The following is a 27,518-nucleotide window of genomic DNA, read 5'->3' on the forward strand; positions in this document are numbered from 1 at the left end:
AAAATAAAGTGATCAAACTTAAGTACAAATCAGTGAGTCTCAAATTCCAACATAATAAAAAGATATATACAATTATCTCCCAGGCAGAGAACTATTCTGGATTCAGGAAGTACTTTATCTCCTTGAAGATGCCCCATCCAGAGGGAAGTCTGGATTAGCACCCTGAGAGGGAAGCCTGGGCCCCGGGCTCCGAAACAGCGCCCCAAGGATACACTGGAGGCAGAACCTCCGGAGATGTGACTGGATGAAGTCAAAGTGCTCGTCCCTGTAGTCATGCTCCTTCTCCAGGACACTCACGGCATCACACTGCAGGGAAGAAGGAAAGAGAAAGATGTTATCTTTCTGCACCTCTGCCTACTGCAGATTAGAACAGCGCCTTCTTCAGGAGTAAAGTATCACAGCTCCAAAGAAAGCCACAGACAAAGGTCCAAACATTAATTAAATGAACAAGAGGGAAAAGCAACAATTTTCTCTTTCAACCTGGGCCTCAGTTTCCATATCTGTAAAGTAGGGATATAATAGCCCTGATCACCTCAAAGGTATTCTAACAATCAAAAAGGTGCCCTGGCCGGTTGGCTCAGCAGCAGAGCATCGGCCTGGCATGTCGAAGTCCCAGGTTTAATCCCGGTCAGGGCACACAGAAGAATCAACCCTCTGCTTTTCCAGCTCTTCCTGTCTCCTCCCTCCCTCTCTCTCTCTCTTCCGCTCCTGCAACCATGGCTCGAATGCTGTGAGCAAGTTGGCCCCGGGTGCTGAGGATGGCTCAGTTGCCAAGCAACAGAGCAGTGGCCTGATGGGCAGAGCATCACCCAATAGGGGACATGCCGGGTGGATCCCGGTCGGGGCGCATGCAGGAGTCTCTCTGCCTCCCTGCCTCTCATTTCACTAAAAAAAAAAAAAAAAAAAGAAAGAAAGAATCAAACAATGTCACATCAGGAAACAGGCCCACTGGATGTGGCTGTGCACAGCACACTCCAAAGGGCTACATTCCCTCAGAACATGTTGAGAACGGCACACCATGTAGTTGGGCAACACAGTGGCTCTGACCGAGAATAAAGTACTTTTGAAACCCAAAATGTTTTTAAAGCCACTTTTTATTTTGTAAATGACATCTTTGTTCCTCTCTGACTGAACTTAATTTCTATTCCCATTCCATCACTCCACAGGTTAAAAGAAGCTCAAATCTCGAGTTCCCTTTCTTCTTTCCCTAGGCTATAGTCCTTTCTGAAAATTATCTTGAGTCCAATAGGCTTTAGAGACCAAAGGCCAAAAGAAGTCTGCACTTCCATATTATTTCTTCATCATTAGTTCGGGCTAGAGGAACTGGTTACACAGCTCTACAAAAATTGTTTAGTTCTGAGTTTGAATCACTCAATAAAGCTGACAGTGCTTCAGCTACGAGCAAAGCGAGCGATGTCATGTTTCCAGCAGCAATGGTTAAAGGCAATTATTTTCTATCCTGACATATTCAGTGTACCTTAATAAATGCCAAACTAGCCCAACTCTTCCCTGGGAAGATGCCTCATTAAAGCCTCCCAGAGTGCCTTTGGATGGTGATGTTCACTGGCCAAACCCAGCCAGGTTTGCAGCTCCCTGACACACACCTTTGTGCACACCACCAACACTGGGATCCCCAGATTATGAGTCAGCACGTTGTCACCGAGAGGCAGGGCAACATTTTCTTCGTCAGGACCCGAGGTCAGAGGTCCTCTTCTCTGTGGGGAACCTTGACAACCTTCTTCAGGTTCACTATAGTCCTGAAAATCTTTCACAACTACAGGTGAAAAAGGAAAAGGAAATTACACACATACAAATACATACCAACTTTAGAAAACTGATAAAGGTAGGAACAAGCACAGAACATGAACAATTATGGCAAACTTCCTAACTGCCTTCTACGCAATGTTAGGGATTTGGGAAGGATGATGCCAAGTGCCAGTTCTGACATATTCTGTCGGAGCACTGCAATTTCAGAGCAGCAAAAACATTCCCTGGACCTCTTCAACTGTACCCAAGACTTAAACAGGTTTTTTGTTTGTTTGTTTTTTTAGAGACAGAGAGAGAGAGTCAGACAGGGACAGACAGACAGAAACGGAGAGATGAGAAGCATCAATCATTAAGTTTTTCGTTGAGCACTGCTACACCTTAGTTGTTCATTGATTGCTTTCTCATACGTGCCTTGACCTGGGCCTTCAGCAGACCCAGTAACCCCTTGGGAGCCAGCGACCTTGGGTCCAAGCTGGTGATCTTTATGCTCAAACCAGATGAGCCCGCGCTCAAGCTGGTGACCTCGGGGGTCTCGAACCTGGGTCCTCCGCATCCCAGTCTGACGCTCTATCCACTGCGCCACCACCTGGTCAGGCTTAAAATAGGTTTTAAAACTTCTAAGGCTCCAACAGTTTCCTATTAGGAAAAGCCACTTTTCTTATATATCATACATTTTCAAAATTCCAGAATAGTTAAATTGTGTTACTTCAACAGAGGCAACCACTAGAAACAGCTTATAACTTCTAAAACTCCTCAGTCCTCATTAGAATAAAGCCATCTGAATTCCACAAGAACATGCAGTTTCCATCCAGCTGAAGTATGTTCACTCCGAGTGAGGCTGGGTTTGCCTGGTACCTCCCCCCATCTCCTCGCCATGCACACTCCTGTGGACTTGGTCTCATCTTTAGGAGATCCTGAGTCACATGTGCAGTGTGCACAGACCCGTTCTTGTCTAACACAAGGGTCGCAGTAGAACATCCATTTCTTACACATACAGTCAGTCATCACTTTGGCCAAGGGTGCAACCCCATAGGAGAGGCTTCAAGCTAAGTGGTCCACGGCCTTAGTTAAGCCAGGTGAACACAAAGCGCACAGACCTGCACCTTTCACAGGTGCTTCAAGGCTCACATGACAGGCCAGAGAATAAGGAAATGTCGGTTAAAGCTACTCGGAGCCAGAGGAGCAAACAGGCAGCTCTACCCTTCTGTGCCCAATACGACTAACAGGCTAAGACCTTTTATGCTCATCCACGTGTTCGTTAAGGAAATGAAAAATCTGGATTAAAGAGAACCTAGAGAAAGATACAAATGAATATTTGTATCGCCCCTCCCCAACACATTTCAAATATTTTAAAACAATGAGTTTTAATTCACAAAGATTCTAAATTATCATTACATAAACTTCTGGAATAATCTGGGAGCACACTATATAATACTGGGCAAACTGAAAAACACTGAAGTACAGATACAGTAACAGTTCACCTCCACAACCTCTCCTTAATACAGTTTCATTGCCAATATAAACAATCTACTCTAGATCTGTACTACATTTGGGACAAAAGCAGGAGTTCCTGATTAACTTACTAGCATGACTGTTGAAGGATCCTGAAGGAATCAAAGGTTCTTATATTTTCTCTTTAAAAGCATTTTAACAAATCTTCAAATCAATGAAAAATACAATAGCTTAACTGTCTGGTTAATATCTATAACTGCCCAGGAAACACCAAACTGTCTGGATAATATCTATAACTGCCCAGGAACACATGAAACACCAAACCCGGGCTTCTCCAAGATGGGGAGGGCAGGGCCTGGAACAGGTGAGCTAAGCAACTGGGGAAACGAGGCAGGGGCAGGGCAGCCCTAGCGGTCTGCTTCCGGACCCTCCACTACCCAGTGTGCTACACAAACCCTGCTGCACTCCACACACGCCATGATGTACACATGGTTCAGAAGCCCTGGGTTAGATTATTCTCTCTCTAAAGGAATGACTTAATTACGGCTGTCCAACAACAGTAGGATGCACATGTGTTTTTGGTTTTTTTTAGAGAGAGGGTGGGAGAGAGAGACAGAGAGACAGGAACATAGAGCTTTTCCTGTTTATGCCCTGACCCAAGATCGAACCAGCAACCTCTGCACTTCAGGATGACACTCCAATCAACAGATCTATCTGGCCAGGGCTTAATTTTTTTTATTTATTGATTTATTTTTAGAGAGTCAGAGAGAAGAGAGGAGAGAGAGGAAAGGGGAAGGGAAGCATTCATTTGTTATTCCACTCAGTCATGCATTCACTGGATGCTTCCCATTTGTGCCCTGACTGGGGATCGAATACACAACCTTGTCATTTCAGGACGACACTCTAACCGACTGACCTAACCGGCCAGGGTGCACGTGTTTTGTTTTGTTTAAAGATTTTATTCATTGGGGGGGGGGGGCAAGCCCAGAGTTTTGAACCAGCGACCTCAGCGTTCCAGGTCGACGCTTTATCCACTGCGCCACCACAGGTCAGGCACACATGTGTTTTTAATCAAGTATTTTAGTAAAATGGAAGGCAGAACAAATATTCATAACAGAGGTTGGTGAAAAAGGAGAATAAAACCATAGGCCCTGGCCGGTTGGCTCAGTGGTAGAGCGTCGGCCTGGCGTGCAGAAGTCCCGGGTTTGATTCCCGGCCAGGGCACACAGGAGAAGTGTCCTTCTGCTTCTCCACCCCTCCCCCTCTCCTTCCTCTCTGTCTCTCTCTTCCCCTCCCGCAGCCGAGGCTCCATTGGAGCAAAGATGGCCCGGGTGCTGGGGATGGCTCCTTGGCCTCTGCCCCAGGCGCTAGAGTGGCTCTGGTTGCGGCAGAGCAACGCCCCAGAGGGGCAGAGCGTTGCCCCCTGGTGGGCGTGCCGGGTGGATCCCGGTCAGGCGCATGCGGGAGTCTGTCTGACTGTCTCTCCCCATTTCTAGCTTCAGAAAAATACAAAACAAACAAACAAAAAAAACAACAAAAACATAGTGAGGATTATGTAATTCAGATAATAAAATGTGCACTTCCCTTAGGGTACCCACCCACATCACAGTATTAACAACTTCTCTTTAGGCAGAGGGACAGCCAGTGGTCCACAGCAGCAGTCTCGGTCCACCTGGGGCTCCCCTTTAGCGTTAGATGAGAGGTGCCTACGAGGAGGCAGTAGTGTGCTCTACTCCAGCTGCTGCCCCTTTCTCACCTTTTCCTCCTGCCTCACTTCATTGGTCATCTGTTGGTCCCACCGTCCTAACCTTTTTCCTCTACTTGATATACAAGGAAAGCCCCGGGCATAAAGCAGGAAAGACCAGACTAATCTACACACAAGCATCATCTTCTAGTGGCTCTGGGGGTTGCTCTGCCGTCCCCTTCACCTAGATGGATCTTGCAGCCAAACAGCTGCTACAGACTCTACCCCAATGGGGAACCTAATCCTGAAAGAGTGGACAGCCATGGAACAGTTTTCAAACTCAACAGACTGGAGACTGGTGACAGACTGGAGACTAGTTGGGTAATAGTCCTTCATTCCTCCAATACAATACCTAGAGTCCCATTAATCTGGAAAGCCCAAGTCCTCTGAGTAAAAGGAAGGTCAACTGTTTTATTAAAATGTAACCTAAAACCAGCAGTAACAAAGGCACTCCTTCAACAGGCAACATCTCAGAGGAGGGATGGGGAAAACAAGAGAGGTCAGTGGGAGGGTGCTCAGAGTCAGGAGGCATGGACAGGTTCCAGCAACTGCTAGCTGCCCTCCAGTGTCCCCTCTCCTCTTCCTCCTTCTAACGGAATTACCTGATACTTAGAACACATGGCACATGACATTTCCCAGCCTCCTTAGAAAGAGAGCAGACGTGCCCTTCAGCCCTTCCTTCCTCCTCCTTTACCTGCTGTCTGAGACAGGAATACGAAGGCTAGAGCTCCAGCTGTCGAGGAAGAGAACCACACCCTAGAGAAGACAAAGCAATACGCCAAAAGGAACCAGGGTTCTTTTTTCTTTTTTAAAAATTTTAATTAATTGTAATTTATTGTACTGACATGAATTCAAGTGCAGGATTCTTGACCTGTCTTCCCAGAGCTGCTTTCCAGTCCTGAACTGCCTACCTCGATTTCATTACAGGAGAAAACCACACTCAGTCTTGTTTAAGCCACTGGTATTTTGGGTTTTGTGTCACATGCAGCTGAATCTAATCCTAAGTGATACGTATCAATGATTAAGACCACAAAATAAGTTCAGAGTGTGTGAGAGCTCCCGGGAAGCAGGCATCTTATCTGTTATATGTATCTCCAACAGCTGGAGCAGTCCTGGTACAAGGCCAACACCTTCCCTATCTGGAACAAACAATATCCTTCATTTGATCTCTTTATTTTTTTCGTTTCAACAAATCTTTACAAGGTTATAACTCTCAAGAAAACGTCAGTGTTTACCCACTAATCTAGGTACGATGCTAAGTGTACCATGAAAGGAAAACTGCTCTTCAGCCTCAGAACTATTCTAAGTTGTCTTTAGGATCTCTATTTCAGGGGAAAGAGGCATTATCTAGTGGCTGAAGACAGACAAGCTGAGCTGCATACCAATCGCTGCAACTCACATGCGGGTGACCTTGGAAACACACATACACACAGCAAACCAAAGATTAGATGTAAAACTCCGTTTAAGCTACTGTAGGACAGAAGCAAGTTATGAAGTTATAACAGGAAGACACATGGCAAAAAATTTCATTTGAAAAACACATCAAAATTTCTGAACCCTTCTGCCAGTAAGCGTGATGATCCCGTGTGCCGTGCCTCAGAAGCCCTCATTAATTCACTGAAGGGAATGATGTCATCCTTTGGAAATAAGCCAAGCCTGGCCTGGCCGAGACTGCGGCCACCGCCACCACAGCTCCAACCCCTGCCCCTCCCACTTCCCTGGCAAGTGGACAGAAGCTGATGTAACTGCACAGAAGCAAGGGAAAAGAAAACAAGCTTCTGAACCACATTAAAGAAAAAAAAAAAAACAACTTCCTTTAATTTGAAAATTCTTTGTTTGTTAAAAGACTTGAATATCCTTAGTTTTAAAATAGCCTTTCATTTTAATGACAAAAAAAACCCTTCTTTTTTATATGAACTAAAATCTTATTTGCTGGACCCCAAAATGAGCTAAGGTAGGAGCTGAAAGATTTGTCTTTGATAGATCTTCCTTAAAACCTGCCAATTAAGAGGTTCCATAGGGTCTCAATGGATTCCCAGGCAATGGACTCAAGCTGCAGAGATCACAGTAAGTCTCCATACCCATTGATCCTAACTCAGCAGGCAAAGAGTGACAGAAAAGCAAAATAATGTACAGAATTGATCACATACTGGAGGGAAAGGGAAAACCCTTATTTTAAAAGAGAACCAGCCCTGGCCAGTGGCTCAGTGGATAGAGTGTTGACCTGGTATATGGAAGTCCCAGGTTCAACCCCTGGTCAGGGCACAGGAGAAGCAACCGTCTGCTTCTCCCCCACCCCTCTCCACCTTTTCTCCCTCTTCTCCTCCCACATCCAGTGGCTCAACTGGTTTGAGAATGGCCCTGGGCACTGAGGATAGCTCCTGTGGAGAGAGCATCAGGCTCAGGTGCTAAAAATATACTGCTCACAAAAATTAGGGGATATTTCAAAATGAATATGAAGCTATAAAATATCTCCTAATTTTTGTTAGCAGTGTAGCTCGGTACTCAGGCATCGAGCCCCAGATAGGGTTGCTAGGTAGATCCCGGTAGGGGCATAGGCAGAAGTCCACCTCACTATCTCCCCTCCTCTCATCTAAAAAAAAAAAGAGATAAAAATAAAAGAGAACCAATGAAGATAATAAGAAATATTAATTGATTCATTAATATTCTTCAACTGTGACATGATACAAAAACTGCTTTGAATACCTGACTACTGACTTTACAGGAGCAATTCTGAAATAAATGGTGCAAACAAAACACAAACACTCTGCAGGGGAAGCATTGCAGCCTCTTTTTTTTTTTTTTTTTGTATTTTTCTGAAGCTGGAAACGGGGAGGCAGTCAGACTCCTGCGTGCGCCCGACCGGGATCCACCCGGCATGCCCACCAGGGGGCGATGCTCTGCCCATGTGGGGCGTCGCTCTGTTGCAACCAGAGCCATTCTAGCGCCTGAGGCAGAGGCCACAGAGCCATCCTCAGCGCGGGGGCCAACTTTGCTCCAATGGAGCCTCGGCTGCGGGAGGGGGAGAGACAGAGAGGAAGGAGAGGGGGAGGGGTGGAGAAGCCGATGGGCACTTCTCCTGTGTGCCCTGGCCGGGAATCGAACCCGGGACTCTTGCACGCCAGGCCGACGCTCAACTACTGAGCCAACCGGCCAGGGCTGCATTGCAGCTTCTTGACACTAAAAAGAAAGGTGACTGAAATTATCCAAAAAGACTACTGAATTTTCCCATTAAGGAAATCTTATGCCCTAGCCAGTTAGCTCAGTCACTTAAGAGCATTGTCTCAAAACAACCAATGAGTGAACAACTGAGTGGAATAACAAATGAATGCTTCCCTTCCCCTTTCCCCCCTCTCTCCCTTCCTCTCTCTGTCTCTCTAAGAATCAATCAACAAATAAAAAAATTAAGCCCTGGCCAGATAGTTTGGTCGGTTGGTATTGTCCTGGAACACGGATGGTGCCAGTTCGATTCCCTAGTCAGGGCACCTGTAGGAACAGCTCAATGCTCCTGTATTTCTCTCTCAAAAAACAAAACAAAATATATATACATATATGATATTATCTTATTTTACTTACACTTCCGTTCCAGCTCCCTTATTTCTTCTGGTGGAATTTTCATTTTATCAATGTGCTCACGTAAAACACTAGCCCATTTCTGTAGAGATTCCATCACAGTCCAAGGCCTAGACATGTCTGCAACAAAAATGACCAGGGTCTCCGGCAAGGATTCAGCAGAAACTGCAAATTTCAGCAGGCCTTTGTGGTATAGGTCTCCATCCAGAATCCACACATTACAGCGTGTGTGATCTAAGAAAAGAAGTGAGGCTAAGTTACTACCTGACAAAACCCACCAGCACAGCTGAAAGAAGAGCCTTGAAAAAAATTTGAAGGACAGTCACAAAATGCCACACAGAATACAAACAGAAATCTTGACCAGGAAAGGGCCCACGTGTTCAGTGGATAGAAACCCTTGGTCCAGGTGCCTGGTGAATTGTCTAGACTTTAAACTACCATAATATATTGTGTCCAGGTATAAAAAGATGTAATGTCTGAGGAGTAAAAAGTTAAATACACGTTAGCTTTCAATAAGAATAAAAAAATACTAGTAAGAGCTACTAATGTTCACTGATCAACTGTTCCATAGTCTAAATATAAATAACCCATTCTCCTAAAACATTAGCAATCTGTGAGGCAGTGGGCTGTGTGCCACAACCTGTGTTTAAACTAACTCTTTTCTGGGTCAGTTACACTGAGCAGGACGCTCACATAATTAGAAGGGTGCCAAAAAGACAGGACACCTTTGTATTTATATGCTAAGATAAAATCATTACTTATATAAATTGAGATGTGAATTACTGGATGCCTGATGATTTAAGGAATTACAATTATTATTATTTTTAAAGGTTTTACTTATTGATTTTAGAGAGAGGAGAGAAAAAGGGGGGGTGGAGTGGGAAGCATCAACTCATGGGTAGTAGCTGCTTCTCATATGTGCTTTGACTAGGCAAGCCCAGGGTTTTGAACCAGCAACTTCAGCGTTACAGGTCAATGCTCTATACACTGCCACCACAGGTCAAGCTACAATTATTTTTGATACAATAACATGGTTATTTTTAAAAGCCCTTATCTTTTAGACATACATATGAAGTATTTGCAGATGTAATGATATGTCTGAAATTTGCTTATAATAATTCAATATGGAGTAAAGGAAGAAGAGGATGAGTAACAGTTGAAATAAAATTCATCAAGAACTGGTAACTGGGCCCTGGCCGGTTGGCTCAGCGGTAGAGCGTCGGCCTAGCGTGCGGAGGACCCGGGTTCGATTCCCGGCCAGGGCACATAGGAGAAGCGCCCATTTGCTTCTCCACCCCTCCGCCGCGCTTTCCTCTCTGTCTCTCTCTTCCCCTCCCGCAGCCAAGGCTCCATTGGAGCAAAGATGGCCAGGGCGCTGGGGATGGCTCCTCGGCCTCTGCCCCAGGCGCTAGAGTGGCTCTGGTCGCAATATGGCGACGCCCAGGATGGGCAGAGCATCGCCCCCTGGTGGGCAGAGCGCCGCCCCATGGTGGGCGTGCCGGGTGGATCCCGGTCGGGCGCATGCGGGAGTCTGTCTGACTGTCTCTCCCTGTTTCCAGCTTCAGAAAAAATGGAAAAAAAAAAAAAAAAAAAAAAAAAAAGAACTGGTAACTGTTAGCCTGACCTGTGGTGGCGCAGTGGATAAAGCAACGACCTAGAGCACGGAGGTCGCCGGTTCAGAACCCGGGGTTTGCCCGGTCAAGGCACATATGGGAGTTGATGCTTCCTGCTCCTCCCCTCTTCTCTCTCTCTCCTCTCTCTAAATATGAATAAATAAAATCTAAAAAACAACCCAAAAAACAAAAGAACTGGTAACTGTTAAAGACAGATGGTAGATACATTCATTTGGGTTCATACAATCTCTCTATGTTGTACACAGTTTTTGTTTTCCATTAATAAAAAGTTTAAAATGTTCACACAACTGTACAAGTGCTGACATTTAATGAAACGTGGTTCTAAAATCATAACTGGATGAACAACCTATAGAAGATAATTCTCCAAATTGCTAATATTGCATATTTAAAAAAAAATTTTAGTCATCATTTTTTTTTTTGTGGCAGAGACATAGAGTCTCAGAAAGAGGGACAGATAGGGACAGACAGACAGGAAAGGAGAGAGATGAGAAACATCAATTCTTCGTTGTGGTTCCTTAGTTGTCCATTGATTGCTTTCTCATATGTGCCTTGACCAGGGGGCTACAGCAGACTGAGTGACCCCTTGCTTGAGCCAGCGACCTTAAGCTCAAGCTGATGAGCCTTGCTCAAACCCGATGAGGCCACGCCCAAGCTGGCAACCTCGGGATCTCGAATCCGGGTCCTCTGTGTCCCAGTCCGATGCTCTATCCACTGTGCCACCGGCTGGTCAGGCTAGTCATCGTTTTTGACAAAAACTTTTATTATAAAAATGCCTTGAGAAAGAACTCCTACTATCAAAATTATGCCATTAAACTTACTTCCCAAAAAATTTCAACACACTTTAAAAATTGGTGTGCTGTTAGCTCCTTTCTTTTGTATAATCAATACTATAAAAAAAAATTTCATGACTTTATTTCAACAGTATAATATGGTATCTATATCTAGCTACACTTTCAAAACTCTATTTTTCTATTAAATTTTTTTAAGATTTTTATTTATTTATTTTAGAGAGGAGAGAAAGAATGGAGAGAGCAGGAAGCATCAACTCCCATATGTTGTGCCTTGACCAGGCAAGCCCAGGGTTTTGAACTCAACCTCAGCATTCTAGAGCAACACTTTATCCACTGCGCCACCACAGATCAGGCATACTTTATTTATTTTATTTTATTTTTTAATTACAGTCTATATTCAATGATTTTGTATGTTTTAGGTGCATCAAAATTTTAATACATTTTAGATAGTAGTTTTGCCTACAGAATGTATATTTATAAACCCATCACACCGCCTGACCAGGCAGTGGTGCAGAGGATAGAGCATTGGACTGGGATGTGGAAGGACCCAGGTTCAAGACCCCGAGGTCGCCAGCTTGAGCGCGGGCTCATCTGGTTTGAGCAAAAAGCTCACCAGCTTGAACTCAAGGTCGCTGGCTCCAGCAAGGGGTTACTCAGTCTGCTGAAGGCCCGTGGTCAAGGCACATATGAGAAAGCAATCAATGAACAACTAAGAAGTCGCAATGCGCAACAAAAAACTAATGATTGATGTTTCTCATCTCTCTCCGTTTCTGTCTGTCTGTCCCTGTCTATCCCTCTCTCTGACTCTCTCTGTCTCTGTAAAAAATAAATAAATAAATAAACCCATCACACCATATAATTAAACAAACAAACAAAAACTACAGCTGAATGACATATATGCCCTGCCCAGATAGCTTGGTTGGTTAAAGAATCTTCCCAGGCCCTGGCCAGTTGGCTCAGTGGTAGAGCGCTGGCCTGGTATGCAGGAGTCCCAGGTTCGATTCCCGGCCAGGGCACACAAGAGAAGCGTCCATCTGCTTCTCCACCCCTCCCCCTCTCCTTCCTCTCTGTCTCTATCTTCCCCTCCCTCAGCCAAGGCTCCATTGGAAGCAAAGTTGGCCAGGGCGCTGAGGATGGCTCTATGGCCTCTGTCTCAGGCGCTAGAATGACTCTGGTTGCAACAGAGCGACGCCCCAGATGGGCAGAGCATCGCCTCCTGGTGGGCATGCCGGGTGGATCCCGGTCGGGCGCATGTGGGAGTCTGTCTGACTGCCTCCCGGTTTCCAACTTCAGAAAAATACAACAAAAAAAAGATCTTCCCAATGCCAGAGGTTGCCAGTTTGATCCCTGGTCAGGGCACATATAGAACAGATTGATGTTAATGTTTCTGTTTCTCTCTTCCTCTCCCCCATCCTTCTTCCCTCCCTCTCTCTCAAGTCAGTAATTATAAAAAATAAAAAGATTATAGTTAATCATGAGTTCAAAGAGGAATCTGCAAACAGGTGGCCTAGAAAAATCCCATAAATACAAAACCAAGAAATTTTTAAGGAAAACTGAAGAAATCTGAAATAAAAGTTAACATGTATTTCAACTCAAAGGCAAATGAATATGGTTAATATGCTGTTTTGGCATGAAGTATGCCTATGCCATCTTGAAACAAAACCCTGGAGAGTCACAGAGTACACTACATTTTTCAAAAGGGTACTTACTATAGCTACCTCTGTGTCTTAAGCACTCAGCTATATGTGACACAAGCCACCTCTCGTTCTGTCAACCTACAAAATATGTATCATTACCCAACTCTAAAAATAAGGAAACTGAAGTGTAGAATGGTTCCATAAATCACTAATGACTACAGGAGTGGGGTTCTGAACCACTTCTGCGTGGCCAGAAAGCCCAAGTTCTTTTCACAATAACCATGCTGCCCAATAAAAACAGGAAGCAAAACACTCAGACATATGAGATCGTCTAGGCCTGCCTCAGTGGCCCAAGTCCCAGACTTACCCAGACAAACTCCAGTTGCCCTAGATGGGCACCTGAATGCCTCTATCCATTTACACAAGGAGAACCCTCAGCACCAGTCTACCGCCTACCTACTTTTCTTTCACAACCTTCAGGGAATGTTCGGCATGGCAAAGGAAGTGGGGGAAGTAGTAGCAGATATAAAGTCCCTGGGGTTTTAAGATGACAACTAAGTTACTATTAATATGATGCAGGTCTCCAAAGTTTTAACAAGTGATCCTTACTCATACCCTCTTAATAATGACTCTTGGAGATTGAAGAATTATTGTGCTAGACAAAACCTGAGTCTAGCTACTTCATTTTAGCAATAAAGAAACAGTGTACAAGCCCTGGCTGGCTCAGTGGTAGAGCATTAGCCTGGCGTGTGGATGTCCTGGGTTCAGCTCCTAGTAAGGGCACATAGGAGAAACACCTATCTGCTTCTCCACCCCTCCCTCTCTCGTTTCTCTCTCTCTCTTCCCCTCCTGCAGCCATGGCTCAATTGGAGCGAGTTGGTCCCAAGTGCTGAAGATGCCCAATGGCCTCTGCCTCAGGCGCTAAGAAGAGCCTGGTTGCTGAGCAGTGGAGCAATCTCCCAGATGGGCAGAGCATTGCCCCTAGTGGGCTTGCTGGGTAGAGCCCCATTAGGGCACATGCAGATGTCTTTCTACCTCCCCTCCTCCCACTGAATTTAAAAAATATAGTGGATCAGAGATGGTGAGACCTGATCCTTTATATAATTACCCTTACCTCATGATCCCTACTATTTAAATGGGTAAAGGAAAAAATAAAGGAATTGACTCAATATATTTTATCCTTACTCTACATAACTTTCCTACAAATAAAAAGACCTAGACACAAATGATTATTTTAGGAACAATCGAGATCTAACATACAACCTCGAAGTTTATAAAGCAGGTAACAGAGGAACGGTAACCAAAAACCATTACTCCAATCCAGCTCATAATTTCATTTATAAGAAAAAGTTGTAAAGTGGTATCTAATAGGAGTGCTTACCATGCACTAAATCATCCCAACTGCCCTGTAGCAGAAACTATTACTATCCACATTCTAGAGATGAGGAATTAAGAGAACATTATATTACCTCTGAGCCTGTATTCCTTCCACTGGAAAAAAAACCAAAAACAAACCAAAAAAAGGCAGGAAATTAGCACTTTTACACTGTCACAAAGAGACTCAGAGTCTCCTGTGTCTGTTGAGCTGCTATACTCTGAATCATACCCATTTCAGATTTTTCACTAGAACCAGGCAGAGTAAGAATGGTGCCCAGGTCAGTCTGCCAAGCGTTTCTCTCACAGAGAAGTCCAGAGCTTTTAAAAATATCTCTCTTATTACTTTTACGCGCATCTGAAACTTTACCTTAAATATCTCATTTTAAGTGGGAGCTATTCAGAGCAGCAGCTGACAGTCCCTTTCCTCCATTTTCACTAAGATACTATAAAGCGGAAAGCCAATAAAACCCTACAAAGACATATACTTCATCTACTTCCATGACTTATTCTCTTGAAACTGTGAACTCCAAGAAAGAAGATACCTACTAAGAAGGGCTCCTGGTGGCTAACTAGGCTCAAATTAAAACACAAAACAAGCCAGAGCCTAGCAGTCATTTCTATATGGGGGCCTCTCATGCAAACCACACTTCAGGGAGAAGCCTGCACTAAGCTGCCTGCCTCCTACACTGAACTGCCTTCCTGGCGTGTGTTTATGTCATCTGAGCCAGTCTTTATTGAGTTCCTAGAATCCTATCTTAACCAATAGGACTGAGACTTTCCCAGTCCACTGGGAGCTACACACCTATATTCTCACCAGCATCTCACTGACCAATGAGGGACCAGGGACAGGACTTCTGTCTACATAAGTCAGCCCCCCTCTGGCTTGGGAAGTGCACTTTTCCTTTTCACCCAAGACAGAAGACAGTGTTTCCCAGCTGAAGATGTCTTGTTAGGGCGGAGTGGAGCAAAGAGGAGCAGATGGTGCCTAGCAGAAGAGAGGCCTCCTCGCCCCAGGGCCTTCTCAGTCAAGAAGTCACACAGCTTCATAACTAAGCTATAACTACAACAAGCTGTTCCACAGCCGAGTTGTATCACAATTGAGCTATTTTGCGCTGTCAAGTTTCATTCTTCAGCACACCCCAATTTGGGGAATCCTGTTGGCACTGAGCTAGCACCCCAACAACCACTGGTTGACAGAACTAAACAGAAAATTGAGAATGCCTGGCCATGTGCAGGAGCTGCACCTAAGCAGTCAGAGACCTGCATTCACCCCTCATCATGGGCCAGCACTCCACTCACCATCTCGGTCCTCGTCATGGACGCTGAGGTAAAGATACTCTAAGCCTCTTCCTTTTTTGCCATGCTCAGCTCCTTGTAGTTTAGTCATGAGGGTTGTTTTACCAGAACCATCTTCACCTAAAAATAATGGATGTAAGAAGAAAAAGCGTACTGTTTATTGTAGGCAAGGATGGGGAGTCTCAACATTCACACAAAGAACAACTTAGAATTTCCTGCAAAGCCTACTGTTGAGGTCTCTCACCTGCATTCAGAAACAAAGCAGGCTTTGCTCTAAGAGTGGTTGGTGTGGGGAGGGGTGATAAAGGCAGCAAATTCCAAGATCTAAAATGACACTCTACTGCAACTGTCCTTACTTTACAGGGGAAGGACTGAAACGGGTCCGCAAACCTTACTTACAATTTATAAGACATGCACCTGGAGAAATCAAAGTAAAAGGTGGTGCTGATTTCTCACAAAATAAACTTTTATTATCACAAGAAAGGCAAGAAATCTTCAAAACAGAATTAATCTTAAAAACCAGGAACTGAGAACTAAAAAGAGTCTGATTTGCTTCACAAACATGAAGAACGGAAGCTATTATTCACTTCCTCATCCCTCTCCAACCAACAACCATCCCCGCTCCAACAAAGAAATCGTAAACGTCAAGAACCACCACCACCAAGGAACATCACTAAGCGCTCCTGGGATTTCATAATATGGACTTAGAGAACATGAGAACTGAAAGGCACTCCACAGATCAAGGTCTCCTTCCCCATCCCCAATGCCACTACCTTACTCAGGCCCTCCAGATCTCCTCTGGATCATGTAGTACCCAGCAGGTACTGTCAGATACCTGCTTATTTTGAGCCACCTGCCACTTCCCTTTCACAAAGCTTTGGAGAATTCCCTTTCTCCAGCACAGATCTAGTACTTTGACCCCCCCCCCCACCTCTTGAAGATCTCTAAGGCAGTGGTCCCCAACCCCTGGGTCGCGACTGGTACCGGTCTGTGGGCCATTTGGTACTGGTCCGCAGAGAAAGGATAAATAACATACTTTATTTCCATTTTATTTACATTTAAGTCTGAACAATGTTTTATTTTTAAAAAATGACCAGATTCCCTCTGTTACATCCGTCTAAGACTCAGTCGATGCTTGTCTCAGTCACGTGATACATTTATCTGACCCACCCTAAAGGCCGGTCTGTGAAAATATTTTCTGACATTAAACCAGTCTGTGGCCCAAAAAAGGTTGGGACCACTGCTCTATGGTACAACGGTCACCACCAAAAGAAGACCATCGCTCCCCTCCTCGCAGTGATTCCGTGAGGGGAATGGAGGGGAAATAAAAGGCCCTTGAGGATCAGGAACCTTCAGGAAAAAAGCATTAACTCTTCAGCCTTCCACAATCTGCCCCCAACTTACTTCAACAGTCATCTTCCACAAGGGACTTCTGGCAGCTTCCAAACTCCCACACCTTGTCACCTCTGTGTTTCTGCAAGCACTAACCCTCTGTACCAGGGGAAGTCAACCTTTTTATACCTACCACCCACTCTGTATCTCTGTTAGTAGTAAAATTTTCTAACCGCCCACCGGTTCCACAGTAATGGTGATTTATAAAGTAGAGTTACAACAAGTTAAAGCATATGATAATAATGACTTACCAAGTACTTTATGTCAGATTTTCGCTAAGTTTGGCAGAATAAATCTTTATAAAACAACTTACTATAGTTAAATCTATCTTTTTATTTATACTTTGGTTGCTCCGCTACTGCCCACCATGAAAGCTGGAACACCCACTAGCGGGCGGTAGGGACCAGGCTGACTACCACTGCTCTGTACCCTTGCATACTGACACATCCTTCAAAACACCTGATACCAAAATCACCCTCTTTCAGAAAAGCACCAAGCACTATGATATGCTCCCATAATTATCTGCCTATGCCTGGTTGGTATACTGCAGTTACCAATACACCTGTCTCTCCCTAGACAGAGATTCCGACGTACTGTCTGACAGGTGTCTGTGCTGCCTGGTGCACACCCTACAGGTCCCACTCAACAAACGGGTTTGCTGTACCATCGAACCAAACTCCAGCACTTGTATGAGGAAACTGAAACCAGAGACGTTAAGGGACCTGACCCAGGTAACCCAGCAGTGAGGTCTGGAATAAGGCAGCAAAGCCCCTTGGTGAAGACTCCAAAGCCGGCTGTCCTTTGCAGGATCCCTTCAACTACTCATGAAGATGGAAGAGCGGCTCCTGTGCCCCCTCTCCACAACTTCAACCCCAACCCCAAGTCACCAAGTTCCCCTAACTTCTAACTTCCACGTACACTCACGCCCCTCTCCACGCCCACAGTTGGAGAACTTCGAGGCTGTGAACGCCAGGAATCAGGGACATTTAAAGCAAGGCCAACGTTGGAACAAATGACTGAGGAATGCACCGACAACCCCATGAGAGCATCACTGGGCTCTCCCAAACAGGCAACACCCAGCCTCCGGCGTGGTGGACCTGGCCACTCCCCGGCTGTCCAGCCGGGGTCCTCCGGGCGCGCGGCGGGCGAGGAAGGCGGGGACCTGCGAGCGGCGCCCGCCTCGCCCACCCCGGCACCCCGGGCAACGCCCCGCCGCCGGCGCTCACCAAAGACCAGGATGTTCTTGCCGGACGGCAGCTTGGACCTGGCACGGGTGGACACCTCGCTCAAGATCGAGGACCTGTGGAGACAACAGCAAAGCGGTCAGCGCCGGAGCCGGCTTGGATCTGACTGGCCCAGGACGGCCGTCAGTCTGCCCGACGGCCCGGCCCAGCCCGGCCACCTCGCGGCCTCACCATAGGCTCTGGCCTTCCTCTTCCTCACTGGTCAGGTCGCCGGCGGCCGCCACCGCGGGCCCGTTGGGGCCCAGCAGCACCTTCTTCTCCACCCCCACCGGCGCCATCTTGCCAACTGCAGCCACAAAGAGGGCCCTCCCCCGGGCCCGCCGAGGACCCGCGAGGACCCCGGCCGGGACGCCCGCCGCCCGCCGTCCCCTCGCCACGTCTCACTTCTCCCGCCCAGCAAGGTCTGTGCCTTCGGCTGCGCTCCTCCCGGGATGCGATGTCCGCAGGCTCTCTAAAGGTCGTGAGACCGCCTCGCTGGCAGGAGGCAGTCGGGAAGCGGCCGGGTGGCGGTCAGGCGGCAGTCGAGGCAGCCATGCGCTGGGGGGAGGCGGGAGCGGGAGCCGCGGGACAGGGCGCGCGGGCGGCCTCTGCTGGCCGAGGGGCGCAGCGGCACCCGCCCCGGGTCCTCCCCGCGCAGGCGGTTCCCGCTACGCTGTCGGGGGGGCCGTCGGAGGCCGAGGTAGCCGATGGACAGACGCCAAAAGCTCAGTCTTTGGGATGAGAGTAATACTTAGCTCCATTTATCTAACTCTTCCACAGTTACATTATCTCCCTGAATCATATCTAACCCTTTTACAGATGAGGAACCTGAGGGTCTTAAAACTTAAGAAACCTGCCCAGGAACCCAATGGTAGAAGATAGCATCCTGGTACTTCCACTCTTATTCACCGACCTTAACCTGTTATATCACGAGTTTTGCTTGATCCTAATCAAACCCTGCATTTTAAGATCGGCCTTAAACTAGACCCTAAATTCTCGTAAGAACCCTTTTCTCATTTCCTCCTTCATTGACCCTATTTAGAGTGTGAGGTGAGCTTTACCACAGTGACAATACCCTTGAACTTATTAACAGGTTTTTAAAAATGTGTACAGGAAGCCAGCATTTGACACCAGAAACAGGTGGCTTAAATTTCCTTCCTTCAGGGAAGGGAAAGAAAAAGAAAGAGATGTAAAAAGGGAAGGGATAAGGAAGAGAAAGGGGAACAAAAAGAATAATGGAAGGAAAAAAATACATAGTTTGCCTATCAAGCATAAATTTAGGTGTAGCCACTACCTGAGGGCTCTTGCAGTAAACTTTGTGATAACAGGCTTACTTTACAAGGCATTTCTAAATATCACAAGGAAGTGAGTTAAGGCAAAAAAGCAGTCACCTCCAGTGGGTTTCAGATGAGTAACATTCTGATCCTGGCTCTGCCAAATGAATTACTGGAGCCAACAGACATATCGTCTGCTAACTTGAATGTAAGGTTCAAAAGGGACAATGGGAGTGAAAACCCATTAAGACTTCCACCTCTGGAAATCTGGAAAGAGTAGTCAAAGTGTTGTAAGTCATAAAAGGGAAAGCAGTGTCTCAATTTTCACAGAAGAGAAGATGAAGTTGAAAACTACAGGCCAATGAACTTCCTCCTTTTTTGCAGGAATTTTGGGCAGGAGGATACTGTAGACATAGCAAATGCAGATTTCAATAGGGCATTTGACAATTTACATTATAAAGAAGAAAGTAAAATGCAGGCAAGATTGAGGCTTGTTGAAGACCAGGTCGAGAGGAGGCTGCTAAGGATCTGCTCCAACCTGGCCCAGCCAATTCAGGGTGCCATTAGTGACTTGGATAAGAATGCAGCAGAGCCTGACCAAGCGGTGGTGCAGTGGATAGAGCATTGGACTGGGGCGCGGAGGACCTAGGTTTGAAACCCCAAGGTTGCTGGGTTGAGTGTGGGCTCATCCAGCTCCAGCACGTTGTCGCTGGCTTGAGACCAAGGTCGCTGGCTTGACAAAGGGTCACTAGCTCTGCTGTAGCCTCCTCCCCCACAAGGCGCAGTCAATGAACAACTAAGGTGCCACAAGGAAGAACTGATGCTTCCCATCTCTCTCCCTTCCTGTCTGTCCCTATCTGTCCCTCTCTTTGTTTCTGTCACACACACACACACACACACACACACACACACACACACAAAAGAATGCAGCAGAACACTCATAGAAGTTGTGGATGACCTGAGTCAGGAAGGGATGCTGTAAAGCCAGTGGCCAAGGCCCATCACAGCAGCCTGGCCCAAGCAGGTTCGCATTGGATTCGGACAGTCAGTAAAGAAACAATGGAGCCAAAAAACTGATGGGCCATCATCTTTAATCCTAGCTTGCACCTGGTGGGCACGTAAAAACACACACTGGGCTCCAAAACCCACTCATATTCAGTGCTCACAAAGCCACTGACTTATCCGAGTTTCCTAGAATCAAAGGTTTCTAGCTCACCAGACTTATTCACCTCTGTTTCCCATCTCCTTCCGTCTCCCAGATATAAACTCTGCACAAACTGGCCTCTCACTCAACACTCCACCATCTTGGCTGCTTTTCCTGGCCTCCTCCACGTGGCCTTTCTCTGCTCTCCTCTGCTCTCTCTTCTAAGATTAATCTCAGGAACCGAGAGAGAGCAAGCTCCTGTTCTGCCCTCATTTTATAGCGTAGAAATCAAAATCTTTAATCCAATATACAAAATAAGAAAGTCTCTGATACAAAGTCACTTATCTGAGGCATAATTGGATTGTACCACCCCACATCAAAAAGGGTGGGAAAGGCTTAGTCCTAAAACCAAGCCTCAGGCTACAAGGATCCTGCCTGCCCACAGCCCTCAGAGACACACATTAATATCACCTGGGCGACGGCCTCCACGTGGGCAGCGCCATCTTTAACAAAGTGAGCATAATATATTTTATCTGCCCAACAGATGCCTAATATAATGAATGACAAACTGAGTGTAGGCTAAACCTAGTAAAATGGAATTTAATATGAATAACTTAAGTCCTGTAGTAGGGTTAAAAATAAATGCATAAGAACAAGATAAGAATAAAAGCTGTATTCTATAAATCTTTATTAACTATAATCTGAGACTTAGACAGAATGCAAAGAAGCATCTTAGGTAAGGTTCACAAAATCTCACTGGGCCTAGCAAAGAAGCTGATGCTCTATTCTGCCAGTCAGGTCACATTTCTTTCTGGACACAGTCTATAAACAAAGAGGTGTCCAGTGGTCGGTGACTAAACTCATAAAGAGAAATGACACTGTTCTGCTGAAGCATGAAGTAGCTGGGGCTCATCAGCATGCAGGATAAAGGATGTAGATCAGAGGTCGGGAACCTATGGCTCGCAAGCCAGATGTGGCTCTTTTGATGGCTGCATCTGGCTCGCAGACAAATCTTTAATAAAAATAATAATAACGTTAAAAATATAAAACATTCTCATGTATTACAATCCATTCATTTCCTACTGCTCATGTTCATGGTTGCAAGTGGCTGGAGCCAATCACAGCTGTCCTCCGGGACAACACCAAATTTTTATTGGATAATGCCTAACATATACGGGTCGTTGTATGGCTCTCACGAGATTACATTTTAAAATATGTGGCGTTCATGGCTCTCTCAGACAAAAAGGTTCCCGACCCCTGATGTAGAGGGAAAAGGGGGGAAGTGATAGACACACATCTTTAACTCTACCAAGGGCTGCCATATGGAAAAGAGATTAAACTTTTGGTGGTTCTTCAGAAAGTGCTGCAGGGAGGCACATTTCATTTTAGGCAAAGGAAGAACCGACCATTAATTATTACCCTGTGAATTAGTAAATCACAGGTTTCTGAAGATACATGCAAAATTAAAGACAAACAGCAATGTTCAGATTGTTATGAAGCAATTCAAAGCTCTGACAGGAAACTATAATTAAGGTCAGTTCCAACTCCAAAGGTCTGTCATTATTAAAATCATATTTTATTCCCTGTTGATTTGGCCAGGTCTAAATTCCTACAGCCATACAGTCTTCTAATAGGCCATCATTTTTGGCTTTCCTTTTATTTTAGTTTATTACCATATATCTCTGTTTGAAAGAGGAAAAGCAGCTTATGCTAGCCAAAAGTAGGCCAAGAGTTAGGGTAAAATTAAAGAAGGTTTTAAAAGGCAGTAGGTTATTTAAATATAGTGTCAGTGAGAAATACAAAACAGTGTCTAAGTTGCAGTATGTCATACTCTTGGGGATTTGTTAAAATATTTTTTTATTGATTGATTTTAGTGAGAGAGGAAGGGGGAAAGAGAGAGAGAGAGAGAGAGAACAGAAACATCAATCTGTTCCTGTATGTACCCTGACCAAGGACCAAACCAGCAACCTCTTCACCCCAGGACGATTCTCTAAGCAACTGAGATATTCGGCCAATGGGGATACTTTTATAAGCAGTGTTTGATGATTCTGTTACACACATTATTTCCCAAAAACTGTTACGTAAGACCCACTTAAAGTGGAAAAATATTTTTAAATCATATCTGAACAATGGTAAAAGATAACTTCTGCTTATCTAAGCTAATGAGGCTGAGGCAATGACAATATGTTTCCCCCTTTGACCTAAAACAACTTTCATAAATCTTGAGAAGTACAAATCAAAATAATATAGCAAGACTATATAAATCATCCCCATAGTGCTTAGGAAGCAGATAATGGCCTAGATTAATTTCCACTTTAAATACTGCAAGGGATTTTACTAATTGTAAATTATTCTTTTGCCTAAAGAAAATTTTGGATTTAAATAGAAATTTTTCAGCTTTGGCTCATTGGCTCAGTGATAGAGTGTTGGCCCAGCGTGTGGATGTCCCAGGTTCGATTCCCAATCAGGGCACACAGTTCGAGAAGTGCCCATCTGCTTCTCCACCCCCCCCCTCTCTCTCACTTTTCTCTCATTCTCCCTCCCCAAGCCGTGCAGCCATAGCTCAATTGGAGCAAGTTTGGTCTGGGCGCTGAAGATGGCTCCATGTCCTTCACCTCAGGCACTAAGAAGAGCTTGGTTGCTGAGCAACAGGTCAATGCCCCAGATGGGCAGAGCATTACCCCCTTGTGGGCTTGCTGGGTGGACCCTGGTCCAGGCGCATGCAGGAGTCTATCTCTGCCTCCCCTCCCCAAATTAAAAAAAATAGAAAATTTTCTTATTAAAGTTTTTCAATATGTGGATCAAGTACTGGAATTTTCAAATGTGGATCAGAAAATAAGAAATTTAATAAAAATTATGCTTCATCTAAGTAGAAGTAGTCATGATCTGAAAAGGTCAAAGAAATCATACTCATAGGGAAATACCCTTTGGGACTGAAGAGCCTACTATAATGACATGAAGCAGTGAGCCAATGGGTACATAAGCACAGCAGAGCTTTTAGGCCCTGATACTTGATCCCTTGACAATAGCAACAACATTTTAAGTATAATGGAGGCTGCAACAGCATTCTTTTGGGATCATGATAGAATACAAAAAGAGTAAGAAAAATAAAAAATTGAAATATAACAGTTTGGTTTTCCATTAGAAGAAAACTATCTTAGAAACAAACAATAAAAAATTGTTTTAGGCCCTGGCAGGTGGCTCAGTGGATACAGTGTCGGCCCAGCATATGGACGTCCATGTTCAATTCCCAGTCAGGGCACACAGGGGAAGCAACTGTCTGCTTTTCCCCCTTTTTCTCTCCCCTTCCCGCAGCCAATGGCTCAGTGGGCTTGAGCGTGGCCCTGTGCAATGAGGTTAGCTCTGTTGGAGTGCATCAGCCTCAGGCCTAAAAAATAGCTCGGTACTTGAGCTTCAGCCCCAGATGGGGTTGCCAGGTGGATCCTGGTTGGAGTGCATGTGGGAGTCTATCTCCCTCTCACCTAAAAAAAAATTGCTTTAAGCCCTGGCCGGTTGGCTCAGTGGTAGAGCGTCAGCCTGGCGTGCAGGAGTCCTGGGTTCGATTTCCGGCCAGGGCACACAGGAGAAGCGCCCATCTGCTTCTCCACCCCTCCCCCTCTCTGTCTCTCTCTTACCCTCGCGCAGCCAAGGCTCCATTGGAGCAAAGTTGGCCCAGGCACTGGGGATGGCTCTATGGCCTCTGCCTCAGGCACTAGAATGGCTCTAGTTGCAACAGAGCAACGCCCCAGATGGGCAGAGCATCGCCCCCTGGTGGGCGTGCCGGTGGATCCCGGTCGGGCGCATGCGGGAGTCTGTCTCTCTGCCTCCCCGTTTCCAACTTCAGGAAAAAAAAAATTGCTTTAAATGTTTTAAAAGTAAAAACAAACATATACCAAAAAAGAAATGAACCTGACCATAGAATTTGGAAGTATTCAAAGCAATTTTACAATTAGCCTTTAGAAAACATTTTAAGTAATAAAATGTTAAACATTGAGTTAGTGTATGGGAATCTCATTGAACAACTTGGGAAACTATTCTGTCTTTTGTAGAGCAACTCTCACTGGGTAATACTAAAATCCAAATGTCTCACACTGTATTCATTGAAGTATAATGTCAAATAATGTTTAAAGGCTAATACTCTTTTTTTCTGACCTATGTTCTTTGAGCTTAAGGAAAAATAAAAGCATATTCCTTTTTTTTTTATTGAGAAGTGGGGAGACAGACTCCTGTATACACCCCAACCAGGATCTACCCAGCAAGCCTCCATACTACTACTGGTGGATGTTTTGCCCATCTGGGGCCATGTCTCCATTGTTTGGCAACCAAGCTATTTTAGCACCAGAGTCGAGGCCACAGAGCCATCCTAGCACCTGGGGCCAACTTGCTCAAACCATTTGAGTCATGGCTGTGGGAGAAGAAGAGGGGGGGAGGGGTGGAGAAGCAGATGGTCACTTCTCCTGTGTGCCCTGACTGGGAGTCAAACCCAAGTCTTCCACATGCTGGGCTGATGCTCTACTGCTGAGCCAACTAGCCAGGCCAAAATCATATTCCTAAACAAATGTTTGAATTTATGAAGGAATTTTGTCTTACTAATCTACACTTTGAAAATGTATTTGTTTTATAAACTATTTTAATATTTTGATGATTTACAGCTCATCACATCACAAAAAGTATTTAACATAAAAACAAAACAAACTAAAAAGTATTTAATATAAACAGTATCCTGGTTTCCTTCCACATTCCTTGTCTCATAAGAGTTTAAGAGGATATTTTAATTTTTTATCTTCAAGGCACTGTATTTCAAGAGTCACACTAAAGAGTGACAAGTCTTCTTCCAATTAAGGAGCTGTACACTTGGGGCGTTTGATCAGTTTGTGGTATTTCTGAGCAAGGTCAACAGACTTCCGTCCTTTTTGAAAGGGGAAAGACCACAAAATTAAATTCCAGTGATTTCCCATTTTCTTAACTCCACTTAAAATGTAATTTACTTCTTCTTCAGCAAAGTTTTTACGAATTTTTCTTTTTTCTGTAATTAATGAAAATTGTAGAATATGTTAGTGCCTGATGAAAAAAAAATCTTCTTGAAACCCAAATAAGTGCTTAACTTATTCTAAAGATGAGAGCTATATAGTGAGAAAATTTTATGCCTGGGTTACTCATTACATAGAAATCCATTTCAGTTTTTAAAAACTGAGTGCCTTCTATTTAGATATTATCACTATGACTTCTTCAGTAATTGTAACTTTATCATATTGTAATATTACTTGCAACATCTTTCAATTAAGAAACACAACAGTTTATAAACATTTGATTGTTGATTCTCTTAACAATCCTAGCAGAACAGTTAACAAACAGCTTACCTACCTTATAGATACAGTCTTCCCAGAGGGCTCCATAACTTCATAGAATAGAAAAGAATATCAACACTTGTTACTTTAATTACCAGTCTTAATATTTTTAAAGAATAAGGGTCTTGCCCTGGCTGGGAAGCTCAGTTGGTGAGCATCGTCCTGATCCGCCCAGGTTGCAGGTTCCATCCTGGGTCAGCACACATATAAGACTCAACCACTGAATGTATAAATAAGTGGAACAACAAATCAATGTTTCTCTCTCTGTCCCCCCTCTAAAATTAATAAATAAAGAATAAAGGTCTTCCAAAATTCCCTTTAAAAATAAGTTCCTTACCTATGTGGCTGCTCAGCTTGTTAAAACTAAAATAATAATAATTATAATTTTTTTAAAAGGCTGCAAAAGGGGGAAGGAAGTTTTTAACTATCTAATTTTTTTTTTTTTTGTATTTTTCTGAAGCTAGAAACGGGGAGAGACAGTCAGACAGACTCCCGCATGCGCCCGACCGGGATCCACCCGGCATGCCCACCAGGGGCGATGCTCTGCCCACCAGGGGGCGATGCTCTGCCCCTCCGGGGCGTCGCTCTGCCGCGACCGGAGCCACTCTAGCGCCTGGGGCAGAGGCCAAGGAGCCATCCCCAGCGCCCGGGCCATCTTTGCTCCAATGGAGCCTTGGCTGCGGGAGGGGAAGAGAGAGACAGAGAGGAAGGGGGGGGGGTGGAGAAGCAAATGGGCGCTTCTCCTATGTGCCCTGGCCGGGAATTGAACCCGGGTCCCCCGCACGCCAGGCCAATGCTCTACTGCTGAGCCAACCGGCCAGGGCCAACTATCTAATTTTTAGGGACACTTTCTACAACAGAAAGAGTGCACAGTTAATGTCTGTAAACAAGAATATCTTCTGATCATGATTACTAGAAAATAGTTCTCTTGAGCTTTTTCATTCATTGCTAATTTGTGCTATCATTGTCAGTAGATGCTGATGAAGAGGACCTTTTCTGTATATTCACTTAAGATTGCTATTTACTTTAGTAGAACCTGGAATATCCTTAGAAAATCTTGCCCTTGTATGTCAAGACTTTAGCTATTTATCTACCTCTCCTAGGACAGGGGCCACAGTTCTGATCTTTTTTTTTTTTTTTTTTTTTTTAGATTTTATTTATTCATTATAGAGAGGGAAGAGAGAGAGAGAAGGGGGAGGAGCAGGAAGCATCAACTCCCATATGTGCCTTGACCAGGCAAGCCCAGGGTTTTGAACCGGCATCCTCAGCATTTCCAGGTTGACGCTTTATCCACCGCTCCACCATAGGTCAGGCAGTTCTGATCTTTTAAAACAGAAGAATATCTTTCTTTCTTTCTTCTTTCTTTCTTTCTTTCTTTTTTGAGAGAGAGAGAGAGAAAGAGAGGCAGGAAGGGAAAGAGAGGAAGAGAGATGAGAAGTATCAACTTGTAATTGCATCACTTTAGATGTTCATTGATTGCTTCTAATACATGCCTTGACTGGGGGCCTCCAGCCAAGCCAGTGAGCCTTGCTCAAGCCAGTGACCTCAGGGTTTAGAACCTGGGTCCTCAACATTCCAGGTCAATGCTCTATCCACTATGCCACCACAGGTCAGGCCAGAAGTGAATCTTAACAGCAGAAGGCTGATACATAAATGAAAATAATATCTGGTTATGAATTAATGGTCTTATTTAGAATGTAAGCTCCAGGAAGATGGAATTTTTGTCTATTTTGCTCATCACTGTATCCCCGGGGCCTAAAACAGTGTCTGACACATAGTAGGTGATCAATAAATATTTGTTGAAAGAAAAAAGTTATTATTGGTAAAAAACTGTTCTAAAGCTTATCAATGAAATTACTCTGTACT

General features: G+C 44.9%; 1 protein-coding gene across 1 annotated transcript in view; it reads right to left on the reverse strand.

The window, feature by feature from the left end:
• DYNC1LI2 (dynein cytoplasmic 1 light intermediate chain 2) overlaps nt 1-18,237 on the reverse strand; it is a 31,861-nt gene extending 13,624 nt beyond the window's left edge. The window contains exons 1-6 of the mRNA XM_066348228.1: nt 18,079-18,237; nt 17,890-17,963; nt 15,275-15,391; nt 8,540-8,770; nt 1,605-1,774; nt 213-306 (exon numbers count right to left, since the gene is read on the reverse strand). Coding sequence (XP_066204325.1) covers nt 213-306; nt 1,605-1,774; nt 8,540-8,770; nt 15,275-15,391; nt 17,890-17,963; nt 18,079-18,185 — 793 coding nt within the window. The 5' untranslated portion in view covers nt 18,186-18,237. The remainder of the gene's footprint in view (nt 1-212; nt 307-1,604; nt 1,775-8,539; nt 8,771-15,274; nt 15,392-17,889; nt 17,964-18,078) is intronic.
• Nucleotides 18,238-27,518: the final 9,281 nt, after the last annotated feature.

Source organism: Saccopteryx leptura, chromosome 9 (assembly GCF_036850995.1).
Source record: "Saccopteryx leptura isolate mSacLep1 chromosome 9, mSacLep1_pri_phased_curated, whole genome shotgun sequence".
NCBI classification, from domain to species: domain Eukaryota; kingdom Metazoa; phylum Chordata; class Mammalia; order Chiroptera; family Emballonuridae; genus Saccopteryx; species Saccopteryx leptura.